This window comes from Dendronephthya gigantea, unplaced genomic scaffold (assembly GCF_004324835.1).
Source record: "Dendronephthya gigantea isolate DGI-Jeju-01 unplaced genomic scaffold, DenGig_1.0 000007F, whole genome shotgun sequence".
Lineage (NCBI taxonomy): Eukaryota > Metazoa > Cnidaria > Anthozoa > Malacalcyonacea > Nephtheidae > Dendronephthya > Dendronephthya gigantea.
The window spans coordinates 2,207,639-2,229,870 of NW_021163017.1; the positions used below are offsets into that span (position 1 = coordinate 2,207,639).

Below are 22,232 nucleotides of genomic sequence, written 5' to 3' on the forward strand. Positions count from 1 at the left end.
GTCATCATACGCCTCTTATTTTGAATTAGAATAGTTGTTTACATATACATATGGAAGAACGGAAGTCGGAAGATGTTCTAGAACAGATCTGATCTTCCCTCTCAGCTGAAATAGACTAATAGAGTGACCCTCACTGCGTAGGATAGTTATTTACATATTATCATAACATTGTCGGCAAAACAATCACACTCTTTATATGAATATTTTGAAAAGACTAATCAATAATATGAAGTTATTATGTTTTGAATGATAAGCATGTTGCTAATGTGTAACTTTGGGCTGTTGGTAATAAATTGAACAGCTTCAACGCAATTTTTTTTCCAGTCATTGTCAAGACACATTACAATTAGGCCTATTTTCACAATTAATTAAGACACGTTACAATAGATTTGGTCAGATCTCATCGTGCATATGCATCGCAAGTTTGGAGCCCACAGACTATCACTTTGTGCAAGAAGCTCGAACGAATAAGACGCAGAGCAGCGAAGGTCACAATTAACTTTAACTTCGACACAGACACATCATACAGAACTAGACTTGCCTCCTTGGAAATATCCTGACATTCTTTTCTGTTTAAAAGCTCACACGGCTACATTAAAGTCCCCATCCTTCCCGAGCAGGTTACCAGTCCATCTTCAAACACAATCTTACAGTCACATAACAGCTCCCTTGTTACATACAAGTGATACAACATCCCCAATGTCAGGGGCCGGTTGTATCAAGCCCGTTTAGCTTAAACGGTGGATAAGTCAAAATTAAATAACACTCTTACATCTCTCTTGAATGAGTCAACTTGAATATTATGCACTGAATATGTAGTATCTTTGTATTAAGGTTGAAAACATTTAGTTTGCTTGTTGAATAAAACGATAGACTTGCTTTCTATTTTGAAATTAACCACCGTTTAAGCTAAACGGGCTTGATACAACCGGCCCCTGGTAACTAACGTAATTGCTCAGGCTGTGTTCCTGGGTCGTTTTCTTGTTTATCTTCAATTGTAATACGGACTAAATAGTGAAATAAATAAATACTCAGAAATCAACTGTCGAGAGTCATTTCACTGTGAATTTTCAATATAAAAACAAAGTAACTATAATCTGGCTTGGAAAACAATGCCCCGAATTACTGCATTGGCAGACAACAAATCTAGTATAGTGTAGTGAGGTCTAGTGTGATTTGAAGTGTAATAAACGTATTTATATTCTTGTGAAATAAATTGCAAAGAGCTTTCAACATTATCTATTACATTGTCAGGAATTTATCTCCAACCATGATTGACAAGTTTATCGGTTGTTGCTATAATTATGAACACGACTGACAAGCACTGAAGTCTCTTGGAAGTCTTACCTCAGCGATTCGTCTGAATTCCAACCGAGCAAAAGTTTTATTTACAATTGAAACTTGAACAGAATATAGTATTGTGGGAAAGAACTTAGCTATACTCAATCGGCAGGAAAACTACAGAGTTTGGTGAAGAGGTAAGTGGTACTCTCCGTATATACAGGGCGTTTATAAAAGGGGCATATTTGGAGCCAAAAGTCTTTTACTCCTTTGCTCCAGAAATTTAAAAAGGGCTTGTAATAGTATTCCGCCAGCACAGATGTCTAAATTACTTCGTAAAGCGTTTTGCACTTTCTGCATGTTTCAGTTTGGGTCCAATGCAAAATTTCGTTGGTCGGTTGTAAACTGCACCGTTCTGCAGGCTGCAGCAGTATCCGTTTAGCTCATATAACTATTATCAGTTCAATGATAGGGGTGGAAGCCACCTAGAGGCCAAACAGTGGTGCGAAGCGAAAAATATTGAATAAATAAATAGGAAACGCGCGTATAAACACACTTATGAATCAAGTGGCCAAGAGGCCAATTCATTTCCGAGAGGCCTAAGAACAATTTGAATTTTAGAACAGATTTATTGAGGATAAAAGTTCAGAATTACAACTGAAAATACACGGGACATGAACACAAAATACACATGCTACTAAATTATGTGTTAACTAAGTTCTTTTGTGGATTAACCAACGTCGGCGGTGCAGTTCATGCTCAAGGACAGGCCATCCAGTTGACGTTAAGTCGATAGGTGATAGAAAGATCCCATGGCTTGAATCTTATGTTGAATCCAGCAGTTGTTACGCTTTCTACTACGACATTAACGCGAACATTGTAATCTTTGTGCGTGTCGACCAGGGTAAGACCAATCGTTACCTTCGGCGGTACTTTAAATGGACTGTTGAATTTGACAGGAACAACCTGTCCGTTACCGAAACAAAACTTTGCATAACCTGTACAATACTTTGATTTAACGACTCCATTTTCACCTAAATGAATATGAAAAAAAAAGAATATCTTGCATTTGACAGGATTAAGTTCGCCTTACAAGGGCCAAAGTTTTAGGATTTAGTTTATAATAATATATAGCTCATGCAATTAAGATTTTATTAACCACTGACTTACAGGTGTCTATACAAAGCGAGCCGCGTTTTTGGATCCCGACGTCATTGCTTACTAAGCCTGCCGATTCAAAACGGACTTTTTCGTCAGTCTATACAAAATGACAAAATTGCATGGTGTCTATTTTAAAGATGATGTAAAGTCCGTTCTGCGCATATATTCTGCGCATAACAATGTTTGTTTATGTTGGTTATATAATTTTTACATGACGTATGAGTCGTTATATTTTCTTATTTTCTTCTCGCTCGACCTGCTGTGATCTATGATGAATATGATTTTTTTATATTATATTTTGAAAAAAATATTATTACATTTAGAAGAAAATATAAAGCGAAGCTTGTAAATAGACCGGCCGTTATTTAAAACTTTAGGTAGCGTCTGTAGGCTGTAGCGACGACAAATAGCCCCGCCATCTCGTACGGTCCTCATTCAACAAATAAATTCTTGGAGCATTCCTTTCAGCATAATATTGCCTTTTTCTAGCAGCCTTATGATAAGATAAGTTATCTTCGTCACTCGCAATTCGAGCCTCTTCGCCTTGCGATATAAAATAAAATAATTTTGCTCCCGAACTGCCGTTTGTAATACAACGCGCTAATATCGCATATCATTAACATTCCAAAAGTTGCTCCCCCACTGATGGAATGTGTTGATGCGCGGAATATATGCGCAGAACGGACTTTACCTCATCTTTAAACGGTTGACACAAATAGCCAATTTTCTGGACTGAATTGTTATTAAAGCTGGTGGACATGTCAGTATATCGCTGGTATAGTTTGTAATATCGCGAAGTTATTTATCCGAAATATAAGACGGCTATATCAGATGGTTCTCTATACACATGCTTCTGGAACACATGCGAGCAATAGCTTCGCGAGCAAATTAACAAAGTCCTACCTCGGCAGTCCGTTTGAATACCAAGTCGTCACCACACGCCTGATTTAAAAGAATTATATTATATTCAAAATAGGGTGAAGCTCAGAATTTCTAATTATCAACTTTTTCAGTTTATCTTAAAATAGGAATATGTTTCGAAGCATGGTCGGCTGTATATCTATTGACAACACTATATACCAACAATGCATATAGGCTGAATGAAATAGCAACGTTTAACTGTTTAATTTTTAAATGGTTAAACTGTCAATGCAGGTGAATGCGTATACAAGTAGGAGTCTATTATTGTACTCACCAATGAGAACAATGCAATCAAGCCAACTAGGAACAGCTGCATATCTATAATATATATATTAATTCAGTGTTGGTAGTACGAAGTATATATATAATGTAATCAACCTATTTTTTTTAAATACATACTATATGAAAATGACAATTAATATAGATATTGCCAACTTCCATACTATTCCAACTAGCGTCGATATTATTTCCATTACATGGATTTTGAAAAAAAAATTCGAGTTTAGATTACATACTATATACTTACTTATTTCGAAGTTCTTTACGTCTTGAAATCAGCAGAAGCGCACAGGTCAGGAAGGGAACTCGATCTGATAGAAATTCACTCCAAAGCACATTCTTTTATACCTTCCACCCACAAATAATTCAAAAGTTAGTATGCATAATTTCGTGGAAAAAGCCATCAATATCATCGGATTGATGAACACTTGAATCTCTCAATCATTAGCTCAGCAAATCTTTTAAGCAGGACTTCACAAAATGTGTAGTTTCCTTGTATTGATCACAACAGTCTTATGCAATAAACTTATTTAGCTACAAGGATGGGTTTCATGTATACACAATTAACAAACAGATGGAATATTCAAATAGGCGAATATAAGAGAAAAGAGTGAAAAGAACTGGACAGTAATATATCAGCATAATTATATATACATATAATATAGTTGCAATATGTGACATAATTATTGGACCGCTTAGCCTGAAAAGGCGAGATTCCCGCCTTCCCCCCTTTTCAATATTGTATGTTGAAATTCATCTTCCACGGACAAGCCATTGCCTTGGATTTGTTTACCGACATTTTTTCCACCAGAAAATGCGACATTGAAAGAGGGTGGGGGGTTATCTGTAACAAAACAAGGTTAGAGTTGGTCAAAAACGGTTGACCAAATGCTGGCTTTTAAGATAGGATTAAGCCGGCTTTCAAATCAGGTCAGTAGTAATTCCTTTATATGAATGAAAGTGCAAGACATTTAGCGCACATGTGTGTCTGGCAGACATGGTACTTACTTAAGGCTAGTTTCCACTCAGGAAAATTCTCCTTTGGATCGGACAGGACAGGAAAGTTCCCTTTGTATAAACGCCGCCTAAGAACTCACCGAGAAAGGAATTTTTTATGTCCGTTCCGATCCAAAGGAGATTTTTCCTGATTTTTCCTGGTGGAAACTAGCCTTCAGGGCTGCTTAACGGGTAACATGCAGTCATGCACGCACGTAAAAGTTAATTTAAATTCATTAAATGATACTTATTATATAAATTCAACGTTTGATTAAATGCATAGGGTTGGAGTCTGTTTGACCAATGATCACGTTAAAGTCCATGATTGCTAAGGAGAAGCGAAGATGCAATCTTCTTCAATTGAGTTGTCGTCTAATGTGGTTCAGAACTGTACTGCAAAGTCCTTAGTCGAAAATACTTTTGTCTATCCTCGTTGGGCAGCAGTGGCAACAGCCTATAATAATATATAGAATCAGTTCTCTTTAAAAATCGTGGCATGTAATAATAATTAATAAACCAAGGAATATACAAGAACTAGAATATACGAAAAACTGAGTTCTTTCGATTTTTTCACCTAGCTTCTTCAAATATGACATAATATATAAGGATTTAGACTTTGGCGTGCCAAACGCTAAGTGAAAAACGCTAATAATATATTTGCCTCCACTTAACGATTTTCCGCGGCCCCTGCATGAAGACAATAACAAATCAAACTTTCTTATTCGTGTAGGGGCTTTTTTGATAAATAACAAGGTTGCATTGACCTTACTCACACGCACGTTATAAAAATCTATTACAAAAAACGACAACTTTAGGACTCACATTCATAATAAAGCAAGGCCTTCGTGATAAAAAATTCAAGAATTCTCAGATAAGATAAATGTCAGTAGTATAAAGTCTCTGGTGGTGGCTAATCACAAACGAAGCCTTGCAAGGCCTTAATGAGAACCCAAGTATGTTTTTACATATGAGCCTTTTTCGGATATACTAATTTCCTTTCGTTCAAGTGTAAAATCATATAAAGGGACATATACCGACAAGGACTTTAGCGGACAGTTGTGTTTGGCAGACATAATGTTAATGCTTAATGGAACTTAGGGCTCCTTCCATGCACTGTCGCGTTTTTTGCGGGTAACATCGCGCACGTTTTGTTTAAAGCAAGTTAAATGATACTGATAAAATCTACGATTGAATAGATGCAAAGGGTTGGAATATGTTGAAAATTTGGTGTGTTTTTTTCTAGCATAAAATTATTTATGACCAATGATCACGTTGAAGTCCTGTTCCAAATTTCCTAAAGAGCAGCGAAGATGCATTCTTCTTTAATTGAGTAGTAGTTGTCTGCTGCAGTTTAGAACTGCACTGCAAAGCCTATATAGTCAAGAATACTCTTGTCTATCGTAACTTTGAACAGCAGTGACTATAATGGCAACAGCCTATAACAATATATAGAATCAGTTCTCCATAGTCGAAAGGAAGTTAATATAACTAATTAAGATAATAGCAACTCAATGACTCTTATTTATGCATGCAGGGGATTTCTTAAAAAACAGCAAGTTTATTGACCTTATCATTAACGTGTACGTTATAAAAATCTACCTATAATTATAATTGATCCGAAGGAAAACTAAATGCCTGAAACTCGCAGGGTCACAATGATGAAAGGCAATAAAAAAAATAATCGGGGAAGTCAGCTCCTCGGGATCCATGCACACATACTCGAAAGGAAATTGATATTTACTATAAGGAAGTTGATATTTTATAAGTCGCGGCATATAATAATAATTAATTATAGACAAAAGAATATACAAGAACTAGAATATACGATGCATGCCATTAGATGAGCTAGCTCGACTCAACACATTTCATGATCAAAGGAAAGCAATCGAAGAAGATCCATCATAACTGCCTGATATAAGTTCACACGGGACCGATTAAACGGCTGTGAATATAGCGTTACCCGGCTTTCATACAGCCGTCCCGGCCAGGAGTCGTTAGCAATTTATCCTGTTAGGTTATTGATTTCTGGACAGTACTGTATATTACTTTTTACCCTCCATGATAAGTATTTCGTTGTATGTAAGCCGGATAGCGTTATCCACCGGATAGTGATTTTTTCAACCGTTTTAAACATGCTCGAAAAGCGATTAAATTTCGGCTTTGTGCCAACAATTATTAAAGAGGATCCTCGACTTAGGAATACTAAGATATAATCAAAGTTATATCAAACAACGGGGGGTTTGAAAAACCACTATCCGGTGGATAGCGCTATTCGGCTTTTATGCAACCAGCCCCAGAACTACAGTAATTTGATATTTTATTGCGGTCGTCTCCGGTTCTATCGGTCGACAGCAACCACAGGGTCAAGTAACAAGTGAATCTTAACCTTATACGTACTGTGCAATTCCATTACTGCATGCATATAGTATGGAAGCCAAAATTGTGAGAACACACGATGCCATATATACATCTTTATCATCTAACAGCTAGGGGACAGCTTTAAAAAATAAATGCTTTGTGTTGCTAGGGAAAGGGAAAATGTCGAAGGTCAGGGTGCATGCTTGAGATACACATTTAAATATTGTTATCCATATTTGTAAATTGTAAATATTGTTAATAAATATCATTTTTGCGTACAAGCAAATTTTACTGCATCATATGCATGCATAAAAATGCTTATAGCAAACATTTACACACCAACAGAGTGCTTATAGGCATTCAAACTCTAATAATTACATCAATTGTTGTGCGTGATTTCAAAGGTTTTCGTTTTTTTTGAGACACCCTGTATGTGGACAAAACAAATTCATTCCTCTTCAGGCTCTTTGCATTAAACAACAAACCATTAAACAACAAACCAAACAGGATTGGTAGCTAGATTTCTGAATGAATTAGCCAAATGTAATTGAATTAGCCATTGTTTTCTTTATCTTAAACAAAGGAATTAAGGCCGGAAATACCAAGTTTTTGTTAGGGACGGAATTGGCCAATGAGAGTCGTTTATTTCTCATCTAACAATCCAATCGTTTTTTACAACCGGCCCCAGAAAACAAGACTAGTTATGCATGTGTATACCTTTTGAATGGTGCTATAAAAGATCGTGTGTTCGGGATATTTTTCTTTAAAATTTTGTTTTGAGTTTGCACTCTGTACTGATTTCAAGACTAAAGAACTTCCAAACAACAGGTAAGAGTATTAAAAAAATTGTTGGAAAATGCCTGTTAATATAACACAAAGTGTTAATATAGCTTACTTATATGTACCAACTGCATGTAATTCTGAAATGCTTCAATCACATGTAACTTTTATCATACCAGATTATAGATCATGAAGCTGTTCCTCGCTTGCTTGGTTGCATTTTTAGCAATCAGGTGAGTAATATGAACGAAACTTACACGACCACATTCATACGCATTCATGTGCTAAATAAAATTAATCGAAAAATAGCTGACTACCAAATCGCAAACTAACCAGCTATATACAACATATGTCGATCCTTTACAATTATATAAAACTTACCTGCACTAACCTGCAGTCGAATAAATGGCTATCATTTGATCAAAAATGCTTTCAGAATAGGAAATATCAATGTTATTTGCCAGAAGAATAAAGTCAGGGGAATGGGCTAAAGCACGGCGCACACTGAAGGAAACAGACCTTGATCCTACCGTCGCGCATTGCGCGCTTATAAGCTATATAAAAGGGGTAGGGTCTATTAACAGGCGATGATGTGTATAATACGTCTCTTATCGTAATGCGAGCGAGCGCAGACAAAGACGACAAATGACTTTTTTACAGGGGATTCGCAACAGATTTTCTGAACAGATTCTGGGGCTGTTTACATGACCCCGCGGTTACTAAAGATTCAACGAAGCGTCAGATGATTTTGAGGTATTGAAATGAGCAGATAACATGATCCTGGCAGTCGTATAATCACCACAACAATAGCATGTGCTTGTTTGGTTTCTAAAAGACTTTAATATTTTAATACCTCAAAGTCCTCTCACGGTTCGTTGAATCTCGGGTAACTGGGCTCATGTAAACAGCCCCCCATTGATGATAAAAGTCTCGAAAACAGAAAATGCACATGTTACTAATTCATGTTTCAACTGAGTTGTTTCGCGGAGTAACTATATAACGTCGGCGTTCAGTTCAGTCATGTTCAACCATCTTATATACACTCTTTATTTATGTTCTATATGACGATTGAAATTACACGTCCTTAACACGAAAATTCACTCTCAGATTGTTTAATTATGTTCCTTCGATCAACGTATATAGCTAAGGGTAGGCCATCCAGTAAACGGTAAGCTGATAGGTGATAGAAATTTAGGTTATTACGTTATTAAGTTATTATTGCTAACACGTAGGTTATTACGCCCTTTGCTGCGACATGAACGTGGATATTTTGATCTTTGTGCTTGTCGATGAGGGCAAGACCAGCCTCATACAAAAGCCCTTTAGTAGAAAAACATATAACGTTGCACTCTATTATATAGAGGTCAGCGAAGAAAAAACGAGCATGCTTGAGTGTTTGGGGTGAGGTTTGTCAAATGAAGCGCCTCCATGGCAGCAAAATGTTTCAACATGTAAACGTCTAAATGAATTATGCTATATACAATTCTATTACATGAATTAGATCCAGGTTTTCACAGATACACCGGTTTTTACAGATACACCAATGTTATAGGTTGATTACAGTATCCGCTAAATAACACGTAAGGAATCAATTTACTTTCAAGTTTAAATTCTTGAAATGAAGCGTTGAATTCATCATGAGATGTTATTAAACCTGTAAGCAAAGGAATATTATTTTATCTATGATTTTATGTTATGAATAGAAATCTCTTAACATGTTTTTAACTAATTTCTCTTTTCCCACTATTAAATATGTTAAACCAGATGGAAATATGGCAGGTGATTATTTAAGTCCTCTACGAAATAGTCTGAAGCCGTGTGAGATGAAAATGATCCCCTAGACACTATAAAATATTCATTGAAATAAACCGAAAGGCATTTATACTTTAAAGTTTCTTCGTATTAATCCATGCGAACTTCTTGTATGCTCATGGCTTATAAGCAGTGTTTCCACAACTTATTGCATATGACTGTCTTCATAAGGGGATAGTAATTAATCAAGAAAGAGAGAGACAAAGAACTTTTGAAAAGAATATATAATTTTAACGCAGATCCCTCCCTCCGTGGTGGTTGACCCTAACTCATTTCCTATAGACTCTTTCATTCACTAATTACTATGCTTACCCACGGCCGAAATAAAGCTTTAGTTTCAAACGGGTACTTTTAGGAAATATTGTGTATTTTTCCTTTTGAATCTTTTATAACATCACAAATAAAAAAACAGAGCGTGAAAAACGCAACAGCTAGGTCACCTGGTATTTTAAATTGTTATTTTAACCCCAGTTTGGCATGCATTTATTCAACAAGCGAACTAAATGTTTTTATCTTTATACAAAGAAACTGTTTACAACTACATATTCAATGCATACTATTCAAGTTGACTCATTCAAGAGAGATGTAAGAATGTTATTTAATTTTGACTTATCCACCGTTTAAGCTAAACAGGCTTGATACAACGGGCCCCAGGAGTTGGGTTCAAAATTTGGTTGGGTCCCCATGCACCTATAGTTTGTGAACTTCATGCCGAGTTAACAGGGAACGAGGTCATACATATCCTTTTATTGTAACACCCGACCGGAATCAAGACTCGTGCTCGACTCCATTTTCAAAGAAAATATGCAAATATTTCGCCAGCGAACTATTTCTCTTCAAGTGGAAATCTAGCCTAACTAAAGTTGCCTTTAGTGGGACGTGGATTGCAAATACGTCGATCTTATACAACAGAAACACAACAGATTTTCTAAACAGGTTTATTGATTATAAAAGTATCAAATTACAACTGAAAATACGCGACATGAACAACACAACACGCACATACAGGATACTAATTTATGTCTCAACTAAGTTCCTTCGTGGATTAACTAACATCGGCGTGTAGTTCATGCTCAAGGACAGGCCATCCAGTTGACGGCAATTTGATAGGTGATAGAAAAATCCCATGGTTTGAATTTTATGGTGAATCCATGAGTTGTTACACTTTCTGCCTTAACAGAAACGCGAACATTTTGATTTTTGTGAGTGTCGACCAGCGTGAGACCAATCGTCACCTTTGGCGTTCTTTTAAATGGACTGCTGAATCTGATGTAAACGGCCTGCCCGTGACCGAAACAATACCTTGCATAAGTTGTGCAATACTTTGATTTAACGACTCCATTCTCACCTAAATGGATTCGAAAGAAAATATTGCAATTATTTTGCAAATATTGCAAAAGTGTTATACACCATGTATATTTTTTTAATAATTAATTTTATGAATTTATCACGGCATTGTAAAAATTATATTCTAGCTGGAAAAAAGATGAAAAAATGATTAGAACAGTCATCAGGTCAGCGATCGACGTTGACGCCGAGTTGCAAAGCTGGTTGTCGACCGGTGTACCATACTTGCCAAAAAACATAAACAAATGATTAGACGGAGGCCCAAACGGATGTACCTGAACCTGCGTGATTTTTTAAGACAATTCAACTAGAACGGCAGTTTATGTGCTCGCCTAGAATTTCATTAAAAAATTTGAAAAATAAACTCTGGATAAATGGAGTAGATAAATGCAATTGTATCTGCTGCAATTTAACTAGCTGTATGGAGCTGCATACGGCTTCCAATTTCACTTCACTTTAATTTCACTTTATAGTTTAGCTAACTTTTAGGTGGACGAGGACAGTTTATACGCGAAATTGACAATTGATATATCGCTAGTTTAGTTCAATTAATTCATCAGAGATTTATTTCAAAACAACAAATCGATTGAAATTATAATAGCAACTTACATGTGTCGATACACAGCGAACCGCGTTTTTGGATCCCATCGTCATTGCTCACCAAGCCTGCCGATTGAAAACGGTTCTTGTCTTCAGTCTATATCAGGAAACAAACATCGGGTTGCTGTTTAATATATTTAGCTTAGTCTTATAGTTTGCTATGAACAAAGAAGGCATGAAAACTTCATAAATTGGACAGTTTTTTTCGAGTCCCTACCTCACCGGTCCGTTTGAATTTCAACTCTTCAGCAACTGTCTAATTTGAAAGTTTTAAAATTGAAATTTGAAATAGAGCACATGAAGGAAAAAGTTTTTTTAACTTCATCTTTTAAACGTCATTTAATGTAGCTATTATGAACAAGTAAGCGGCAAGAGCTCGGCTCCAACAGTGTAACTTGTAGCTTACCAATACGAACAATGCAACCAAGCTAGCCAGGAACAGCTTCATATCTTGTCTGGAGTAAAGTAAAGTTACATCAGTGCATATAAATGGTATATATAAATCAGTCATCCAGCCCGTAAATAGATTACATACTGCACTTACCTGTTTAGAAGTTATTTATTCTTGAAATCGTACTGCTTGAGGAAAGCAAAATCTGATGGAAATTCACTCCAAGACTTGATGTTTTATAGTTTCAACACGCCCACATCTATTTTTGAAATTGCCTAAATTTCCTTCTCATGTTTTGGTCTGATCTTCCCTTTCAGCTGAAATAGAGTAATCTATACTTGGGTAATTATACCATTGGCTGCAAAACAACGGAAAATCTTTTTTATGCCGAATACTTTAAAAAAAGACTACTATTGGAAGTGAATGTTTTGAATAATGAGTATGTTGATATTGTCAATAGGCTTGTCAAATTCTTACCTATCAACAGCTTCAAAGCAATGTTTTGCTTCAATGAAATACAGTGTAGAGAGATTTAGCACGAGGACTCGAACGTCAATGCAAAGGCGGGTGAATATGGCGAATAAATAGCGTGGCATGTCCATATGTAGACGCATCCACGCCATTTTTTCACGTCATTTTGGAATATGCATGGAAATTACTAAAATCCGACTCGGGAAACAATACACCCCGAATTATTGCATGGTAAGAAAACAAGTCGATTCAGAGTGCTATAGTAAAAAAGTGCTATACAGATACCAAACATTTGCCCATTGCATGTTTGGTTGTATATATTTAGATGATAAACCTCATTTGACCTGGGTAAATAATTACATGATAAACCTCATTTATGACCGAACTTCTCAAATTTCTGCCCGACTTCCGTACGTTTGCCCTCTTATTCAAATATACCAGCACAAATAAAAGCTTCTACGGAAGAGTGTGAATGGAATGTTTATAATTGTAACTGCACTTATAAAGTGTAATTTTGTGTGAAATCAAGCTGTAATTACAGCATTTCTGTAAATGGACTGTTTAATTTGACGTGAACAACCTGTCGCTACTGAAATAAAAATTTTTGCCTGTTGTACAATACTTTGACTTATCGTACCCAACTTCGCTGAAATGGATATAACTAGAAACCTATTGCATTGTAGTTGTTTAAATTGGGCGATTCTCGTTGCCGGTTTAAGGTGGTCTACTACAAAAAATGTTTTTCTTTAATTCTGAAAGATATATAAAAATCCTTTCATGCCATATTGCAAGCCAAGTTCCTCTGAGTGAAAAAAGACTTGTAGGAGTCCTCAATCACTATAGTTACCCAGCCCAGACACACCCAATGATGGAAAATAGACGATTTTTGTAAACACGATAATACAAAAAAGGTTTTAGCTCCATAAAACGACGGAATTGGTTTTATTTATAGTTCCAAATAAATAAAACCTGTATACAGAATTAAACGTTTTGCAGGCTCTTAATATGAAACTTCTACGATCTATCTTAAATATCCAATCGCTATTTTACTTAGACTGAACGGAATAGTGTACAACACTCCTCCGAATTGTCTTTAAAGTCAGCCATGAAAATTTTATCAAGTTAGCTTTATTATTTTTTGAGTTATCGTGCGCGAAAGTAAGGGGAATGAGAATTTTTCAATCGACTCCTTTTGTTTGCTCGGGGTAAAACCTATAATTAATAAATTTTTTTGTTTAATTCTCGTGTTCTTGGTATATTTTTGGAAAAGAATATTCAGCATCGCTTAGGGATTCATTTAAGTTTGCATCCCTTGAAATCAGTTTTAAAACAGAATAAATCATTATTTTTTGTAGTGGACCACCTTAAAGAATTTGCACCGCCGTGCGATTCATCAAACCATTAATTCAGCTATATATATACGACTATATATATATATATATATATATATATATATATATATATATATATATATATATATATATATATATATACAGTCGTTATCAAAAAGGTTGTCATATGGAAATATATATAAATACGTAAATATCGGTCACGTGATTTTACTACATACGTTAATTTTATAAGAAATCGTTGGAAATCTGTCGTGAAAATTTCTTAAATGTCATAGTAAGGTGAACAATATTGTAATAATAAAGAAACAAGTGATAAGTGATCAAAATAAGGCATGTTTAATGGTCACGTGTTGATATTTATATATTTCTATTTATATTGATCGGGACAAACTTTTTGATAACGACTGTATATATATATATATATATATATATATATATATATATATATATATATATATATATATATATATATATATATTCGACTATATATATACTAACGTTTAACGTTTGATGGGTCTGTAGGCTGTACCTGTTGTGTCAATTATAGGTCGAAAAGGAGGTTGATTGTTAAATGATTTATGGTTTAGGAAGACCGTATGCTCGAGAGATTTCATTATACTCGTTATATCCATAGACTCGGATATCTCCCCACGATTATATGACGTGGGTATAAGTAGCTTTGAAGTGTTGTATAAAGTTGAGTCAAACTGTCAAAGTATAGAATCTATAGAGATTGTAGTAAATTTGGTTTGATCAGAGAACAAATTCATCATACAGTGCAAGTAATCATTTAAGTTAATCAATATACAGCTCCGCTGCGTTTGTCAGGTTTAAGAATGGCATATTTCTGTCTTAATTCCTTAAGTATTTTAATATACGTCTTTTACGTGTCTGTATATTAAGTTGTTTGTCGTCAAAGACAAAGTCAAGGAAGTTTGAAGCGAGAGCTTTTTTTCAGTTTAAAATGTCCTTTTCTACAATTTTCGCCGTTTTGCCGGTACTGTTGCTCGCTTGCACGAGTTTAAGATAAGAATTTCAATTAATGCTTCGTATTGATATATCTATTTTAAGATTAACCATATTGTTATTAACTATAACTTTATTGTTATTTTGCAATATTGGCTAACACACAAGCAAAAATGATTGGATGCAAATTCGGGTTTGAAGAAATTCTAAAGAAATCGCGTTTATATACTTTCAGGCAATTCATGTTAAATTTACAGAATGGATGAAATGACTCACGATTAAATTTAAGCCCCACATATGTCCCGTGCATGCGTCTTGTCACTTGTCACTTGTCACTCCGACTTTTAATGTCATGAGCTATGCGCCCCTTATTTTGAATTAGAATAGCTAGTTTTTTACATACACGGAGGAAAGGAAGTCGGAAGGTGTTCTAGAACAGATCTGAACTTCCCTTTCAGCTGAAATAGACCAATAGAGTTACCCTCACTCACTGCGTGGGATAGTTATTTACACATTATCATAACATTCTCGGCAAAACAATCACACTCTTTATATGAATATTTTGAAAAGACTAATCAATAACATGAAGTTATTATGTTTTGAATGAAAAGCATGTTGATAATGTGTAACCTTAGGCTGTTGGTAGTAAATTGAACAGCTTCAACGCAAGGTTTTTTTCCAGTCTTTGTCAAGACACATTACAACTAGGCCAATTTGACAATTAATTAAGACACATTACAATAGATTGGGTTACCAGTCAGAAGTTACCAATCTATTTTCAAAAACAATCTTACGGTCACATAACATCTCCCTTGTTACAAACAACATCCCAATGTAATGACGTTATATGTCACCAGAACAGCTATATGGTACGAGTGTCGCGTGTAAGGAATTCCCTTCCAGAGTAATTACGTAATCCAGACATATCATTCTATAGTTTCAAGTCTGTTTGACTACTATATGTCAGCAACATTGACAGTGTTCGATCGCGAAAATCCACAAACGTGGAAAAGTGTCTGTTTAAAGTGCCATACTGCAAGACCGCTTACGCGGTCACTAAGAAATGTGTTACAATGAAATGCTGTTTTTAGGACCAAAATGCTGTTTTTAGGACCAGTCAAAATTGCAATAATTATAGTTCACTCTAGCTCAAGACGAGTGTCTCCACTCATTTCAACACTAGAATTTAAATAATTTCAGTCTTTTGGTTACATTTCTACCTTTCAGTTATTCTACTATATTCGATACATCTCCACTGCTTACGTCTCAGACTGACATTGGACGCATGAACATTTCGCGTTTGTACTTTGTAATTATTGCGTTCATGTTGATTATTGTCTGTACTGTTCATGTTCAAATATTTTTATTGTTATTCTTATGTTCTGTTCGTGTTTAAATACTGTCAAACTCAACCTCCGTCTAAAGTCTTCGCTAAATTTACAATTTTTTTTTAACTCAACAAAACTAAGAAAGTCAGGATTGATATGTACTATTCAGCACCTCGTATATTTCTTAATGCTTAAATATTCTAATATTGTTTATTTAAATATTGTATATTAATAATATTGTTTATCTTCAATTGTAATAACGAGTAAATAGTTAAATAAATAAATAAATTACTCAGAAATCAAAACAGTAACTATATAATCCGGCTTGGAAAACAACTACCGAATTACTAGCTGCACTGGGAGACAACAAGTCTAGTATAGTGTAGTGAGGTCTAGTTTGATTTGAAGTGTAAATTTCGCCCTAGTACTAATAAACGTATTAATATTCTTGTGAAATAAATTGCAACGAGCTTTCAACTTTATCTATTACATTGTCAGGAATTTATTATCCAACCATATGATTGACAAGTTTATCAGATGTTGGTTAACGTTGTTGCTATAATTATGAACACGAACAAGCAAGTCTCTTTAAAGTCTTACCTCAGCGCTTCGTCTGGATTCCAACCGAGCAAAAGTTTTATTTACAAGTGAAACTTGAACAGAATATAGTATTGTGGGAAAGAACTTGGCTATACTTAATCGGCAGGAAAACTACAGAGTTTGGTGGTACTCTCCGTATATACAGGGCGTTTATAAAAGGGGCATATTTGGAGCCAAAAGTCTTTTACTCCTTTGCTCCAGAAATTTAAAAAGGGCTTGTAATAGTATCCCGCCGGCACAGATGTCTAAATTACGTCGTACAGCGTTTTGCACTTTCTGCACGTTTCGGTTTGGTTCCAATGCAAAATTTCGTTGGTCGGTTGTAAACTGCATCGTTCTGCAGCAGTATCTGTTTATATAACTATTAGCATTTCAATGGTAGGGGCGGAAGCATAAAACAATGCATGAGAGGACTAGAAGCCACCTAGAGGCCAAACAGTGGTGCGATTAAGCGAAAAATATTGAGTAAATTGGAAAGAAGCTATATAGGAGCAGCAGTTACTCAGTACGAATTGCGCGTAAACACATTCATGAAAATCTTGCAAGAATCAAGTGGCCAAGAAGCCAATTCATTTCCCAGAGGCCTAAGAACAATTCGAATTTTAGAACAGATTTTTTGATGATAAAAGTTCAGAATTACAACTGAAAATACACGGGACATGAACACAAAATACACATGCTACTAAATTATGTCTCAACTAAGTTCTTTTGTGGATTAACTAACGTCGGCGGTGCAGTTCATGCTCAAGGACAGGCCATCCAGTTGACGTTAAGTCGATAGGTGATAGAAAGATCCCATGGCTTGAATCTTATGTTGAATCCATCAGTTGTTACGCTTTCTACTACGACATTAACGCGAACATTGTAATCTTTGTGCGTGTCGACCAGGGTAAGACCAATCGTTACCTTCGGCGGTACTTTAAATGGACTGTTGAATTTGACAGGAACAAGCTGTCCGTTACCGAAACAAAACTTTGCATAACCTGTACAATACTTTGATTTAACGACTCCATTTTCACCTAAATGAATATGAAAAAAAAAGAATATCTTCCATTGGACAGGATTAAGTTTGCCTCACAAGGGCCAAAGTTTTAGGATTTAGTTTATAGTAATATATAGCTCATGCAATTGAGATTTTATTAACCGCTGACTTACAGGTGTCTATACAAAGCGAGCCGCGTTTTTGGGTCCCGACGTCATTGCTTACTAAGCCTGCCGATTCAAAACGGACTTTTTCGTCAGTCTATACAAAATGAAAAAAATTGCATGGTGTCTATTTTAAACGGTTGACACAAATAGCCAATTTTCTGGACTGAATTGTTATTAAAGCTGGTGGACATGTCAGTATATCGCTGGTATAGTTTGTAATATCGCGAAGTTATATATCCGAAATATAAGACGGCTACATCAGATGGTTCTCTATACACATGCTTCTGGAACACATGCGAGCAATAGCTTCGCGAGCAATTTAACAAAGTCCTACCTCGGCAGTCCGTTTGAATACCAAGTCGTCACCACACGCCTGATTTAAAAGAATTATATTATATTCAAAATAGGGTGCAGCTCAGAATTTCTAATTATCAACTTTTTCAGTTTATCTTAAAATAGGAATATGTCTCGAAGCATGGTCGGCTGTATATCTATTGACAACACTATATACTAACAATGCATATAGGCTGAATGAAATAGCAACGTTTAACTGTTTAATTTTTAAATGGTTAAACTGTCAATGCAGGTGAATGCGTATACAAGTAGGAGTCTATTCAGTATTGTACTCACCATTGAGAACAATGCAATCAAGCCCTAACAAGGAACAGCTGCATATCTATAACATATATATTAATTCAGTGTTGGACTGTTGGTATAGTACGAAGTATATATATAATGTAATCAACCTATTTTTTTTAAATACATACTATATGAAAATGACAATTAATATATAGATATTGCAAACTTCTATACTATTCCAACTAGCGTCGATATTATTTCCATTACATTGATTTTGAAAAAAAAAATCGAGTTTAGATTACATACTATATACTTACTTATTTCGAAGTTCTTTACGTCTTGAAATCAGCAGAAGTGCACAGGTCAGGAAGGGAACTAGATCTGATAGAAATTTACTGCAAAGCACATTCTTTTATACCTTCCACCCACAAATAATTCGAATTTAAGTTAGCATGCATAATTTCGTGGAAAAAGCCATCATGCAATATCATCGGATTGATGAACACTTGAATCTCTCAAAATGTCATTAGCTCAGCAAATCTTTCAAGCAGGACTTCACAAAATGTGTAGTTTCCTTGTATTGTTCACAACAGTCTTATGCAATATATAAACTTATTTAGCTACAAGGATGGGTTTCATGTATACACAAATATTTCAAACAGATGGAATATTCAAATAGGCGAATATAAGAGAAAAGAGTGAAAAGAACTGGACAGTAATATATCAGCATATATATGCATATATATAGTTGCAAATGTGACATAATTATTGGACCGCTTAGCCTGAAAAGGCGAGATTCCCGCCTTTCCCCCTTTTCAATATTGTATGTCGAAATTCATCTCCCACGGACAAGCCATTGCCTTGGATTTGTTTACCGACATTTTTTCCACCAGAAAATGCGACATTGAAAGAGGGGGGGGGGGGTGGGGTGGGGTTATCTGTAACAAAACAAGGTTAGAGTTGGTCAAAAACGGTTGACCAAATGCTGGCTTTTAAGATAGAACTAAGCAGGCTTTCAAATCAGGTCAGTAGTAATTCCTTTATATGAATGAAAGTGCAAGACATTTAGCGCACATGTGTGTCTGGCAGACATGGTACTTACTTAAGGCCAGTTTCCACTCAGGAAAATTCTCCTTTGGATCGGACGGACAGGAAAGTTTCCTTTGTATAAACGCCGCCTGAGAACTCACCGAGAAAGGAATTTTTTATGTCCGTTCCGATCCAAAGGAGATTTTTCCTGATTTTTCCTGGTGGAAACTAGCCTTCAGGGCTGCTTAACGGGTAACATGCAGTCATGCACGCACGTAAAAGTTAATTTAAATTCATTTAAATACTAATTATATATAAATTCAACGTTTGATTAAATGCATAGGGTTGGAATCTGTTGAAGATTTGGTCTGTTTGACCAATGATCACGTTAAAGTCCATGATTGCTAAGGAGAAGCGAAGATGCAATCTTCTTCAATCGAGTTGTCGTCTAATGTGGTTCAGAACTGTACTGCAAAGTCCTTAGTCGAAAATACTTTTGTCTATCCTCGTTAAGCAGCAGTGGCAACAGCCTATAATAATATATACAATCAGTTCTCTTTAAAAATCGCGGCATGTAATAATAATTAATAAACGAAGGAATATACAAGAACTGGAATATACGAAAAACTGAGTTCTTTCGATTTTTTCACCTAGCTTCTTCAAATATGACATAATATATAAGGATTTAGACTTTGGCGTGCCAAACGCTAAGTGAAAAACGCTAATAATATATTTGCCTCCACTTAACGATTTTCCGCGGCCCCTGCATGAAGACAATAACAAATCAAACTTTCTTATTCGTGTAGGGGCTTTTTTGATAAATAACAAGGTTGCATTGACCTTACTCACACGCACGTTATAAAAATCTATTACAAAAATCGACAACTTTAGGACTCACATTCATAGTAAAGCAAGGCCTTCGTGATAAAAAATTCAAGAATTCTCAGATAAGACAAATGTCAGTAGTAAAGTGGTGGTGGCTAATCACAAACAAAGCCTTGCAAGACCTTAATAAGAACCCAAGTATGTTTTTACATATGAGCCCCTTTCGGATATACTAATTTCCTTTCGTTCAAGTGTAAAATCATATAAACTGACATATACCGACAAGGACTTCTCTTTTCTTTAGCGGACAGTTGTGTCTGGCAGACATAATATTTGATACTTAATGGAACTTAGGGCTCCTTCCACTGTCGCGTTTTTTGCGGGTAACATCGCGCACGTTTTGTTTAAAGCAAGTTAAATGATACTTATAAAATCTACGATTGAATAGATGCAAAGGGTTGGAATATGTTGAAAATTTGGTGTGTTTTTTTCTAGCATAAAATTATTTATGACCAATGATCAAGTTGAAGTCCTGTTCCAAATTTCCTAAAGAGCAGCGAAGATGCATTCTTCTTTAATTGAGTAGTTGTCTGCTGCAGTTTAGAACTGTACTGCAAAGCCTATATAGTCAAGAATACTCTTGTCTATCGTAACTTTGAACAGCAGTGACTATAATGGCAACAGCCTATAACAATATATAGAATCAGACTCCATAGTCGAAAGGAAGTTGATATTTACTAATTAAAATAATAGCAACTCAATGACTCTTATTTATGCATGCAGGGGATTTCTTAACAAATAACAAGTTTATTGACCTTATTATTAACGTGTACGTTATAAAAATCTACCTATAATTATAATTGATCCGAAGGAAAACTAAATGCCTGAAACTCGCAGGGTCACAATGATGAAAGGCAATAAAAAAATTAATCGGGGAAGTCAGTTCCTCGGGATCCATGCACACTTACTCGAAAGGAAATTGATATTTACTATAAGGAAGTTGATATTTTATAAGTCGCGGCATATAATAATAATTAATAGACAAAAGAATATACAAGAACTAGAATATACGAAAAACTGAGTTCTTTCCATTTTTTCACCTAGCTTCTTCAATGCGTGCCAAACGCTAAGTGGAAAGCGCTAATAATATTTGCCTCCACTTAACGATTTTCCGCGGCCCCTGAAGACAATAACAATTCAAACTTTCTTATTCGTGTTACGTGTAGGGGCTTTTTTGATAAATAACAAAGTTATTGACCTTACTAACGTTCACGTTATAAAAATCTATTACAAACAACTTTAGGACTCACATTCAAAGGCCTTCGTGATGGAAAATTCAAGTATTCTCAGATAAGACAAACGTGAAGTCTCGGGTAGATTACTTAAGGGCATTATGGGTGTCAGAGAAGGTAGTAGCTACCATAATCACAGCCACTGAGTAAATTGCATGTTCCAGCCAATCAGAACATCACACTGGTGAACCGCAGCCAGTAACTGATTAAGCACCAGATTACACAGTGAAATTAGCCTACTTTTTGTACTACATCACATTTGCATTTTCACATGGATTAACCATCTGCGAAGCAAATATTTGTATGTGACATGAATTTCCTGTTTTTTTTCCAGATGTTATACTTATATTTTCACGGTGCACATTAAGTTAACAACTTAACTTGTTATTGGAGAATAAAGGAAATTAAGTAGCCATAAAAGGGGGAAATTGGTGGTAGCTAAACACAAACAAAGCCTTGCATGCAAGGCCTTTATGAGAACCCAAGTATGTTTTTACATATGTGCCCTTTTCGGTAAAATCATATAAAGGGACATATATCGACAAGGACTTCTCTTTTCTTTAGCGGACAGTTGTGTCTGGCAGACATAATATTGATACTTGATTACTAGAAATTTGCGACATGATAATTTGTATGTATACTGTAACTTTCAGCATTTTATTTGTGTCCAACGCTCTTATTTGTGTCCAAAATATTTTCTAAAACTTTGTCACTT

General features: G+C 35.4%; 3 protein-coding genes across 4 annotated transcripts; all 3 read right to left on the reverse strand.

The window, feature by feature from the left end:
* Nucleotides 1-1,908: 1,908 nt before the first annotated feature.
* LOC114517342 lies at nt 1,909-18,824 on the reverse strand. Of its 2 annotated transcripts, none has more exons than XM_028537036.1 (5): nt 18,689-18,824; nt 3,638-3,681; nt 3,346-3,384; nt 2,452-2,539; nt 1,909-2,315 (listed from the first exon to the last, which is right to left on the reverse strand). In XM_028537036.1, exons 2-5 carry the CDS (start codon nt 3,677-3,679, stop codon nt 2,041-2,043), a joined length of 444 nt encoding a protein of 147 aa, XP_028392837.1. In that variant the 5' UTR covers nt 3,680-3,681; nt 18,689-18,824; the 3' UTR covers nt 1,909-2,040. The 2 variants fall into 2 exon arrangements, with proteins under 2 accessions (XP_028392837.1, XP_028392836.1); XM_028537035.1 differs by lacking the exon at nt 18,689-18,824 and adding an exon at nt 3,890-4,840.
* On the reverse strand, nt 10,528-15,054 carry LOC114517343. Its single transcript, XM_028537037.1, has 6 exons — nt 14,992-15,054; nt 12,080-12,243; nt 11,942-11,990; nt 11,753-11,791; nt 11,545-11,632; nt 10,528-10,936 (listed from the first exon to the last, which is right to left on the reverse strand). Exons 3-6 carry the CDS (start codon nt 11,981-11,983, stop codon nt 10,662-10,664), a joined length of 444 nt encoding a protein of 147 aa, XP_028392838.1. The 5' UTR covers nt 11,984-11,990; nt 12,080-12,243; nt 14,992-15,054; the 3' UTR covers nt 10,528-10,661.
* Nucleotides 17,340-18,440, reverse strand: LOC114517344 (ATP synthase subunits region ORF 7-like). The gene is made up of 4 exons (XM_028537038.1): nt 18,423-18,440; nt 18,127-18,165; nt 17,799-17,886; nt 17,340-17,662 (listed from the first exon to the last, which is right to left on the reverse strand). Exons 1-4 carry the CDS (start codon nt 18,423-18,425, stop codon nt 17,388-17,390), a joined length of 405 nt encoding a protein of 134 aa, XP_028392839.1. The 5' UTR covers nt 18,426-18,440; the 3' UTR covers nt 17,340-17,387.
* Nucleotides 18,825-22,232: the final 3,408 nt, after the last annotated feature.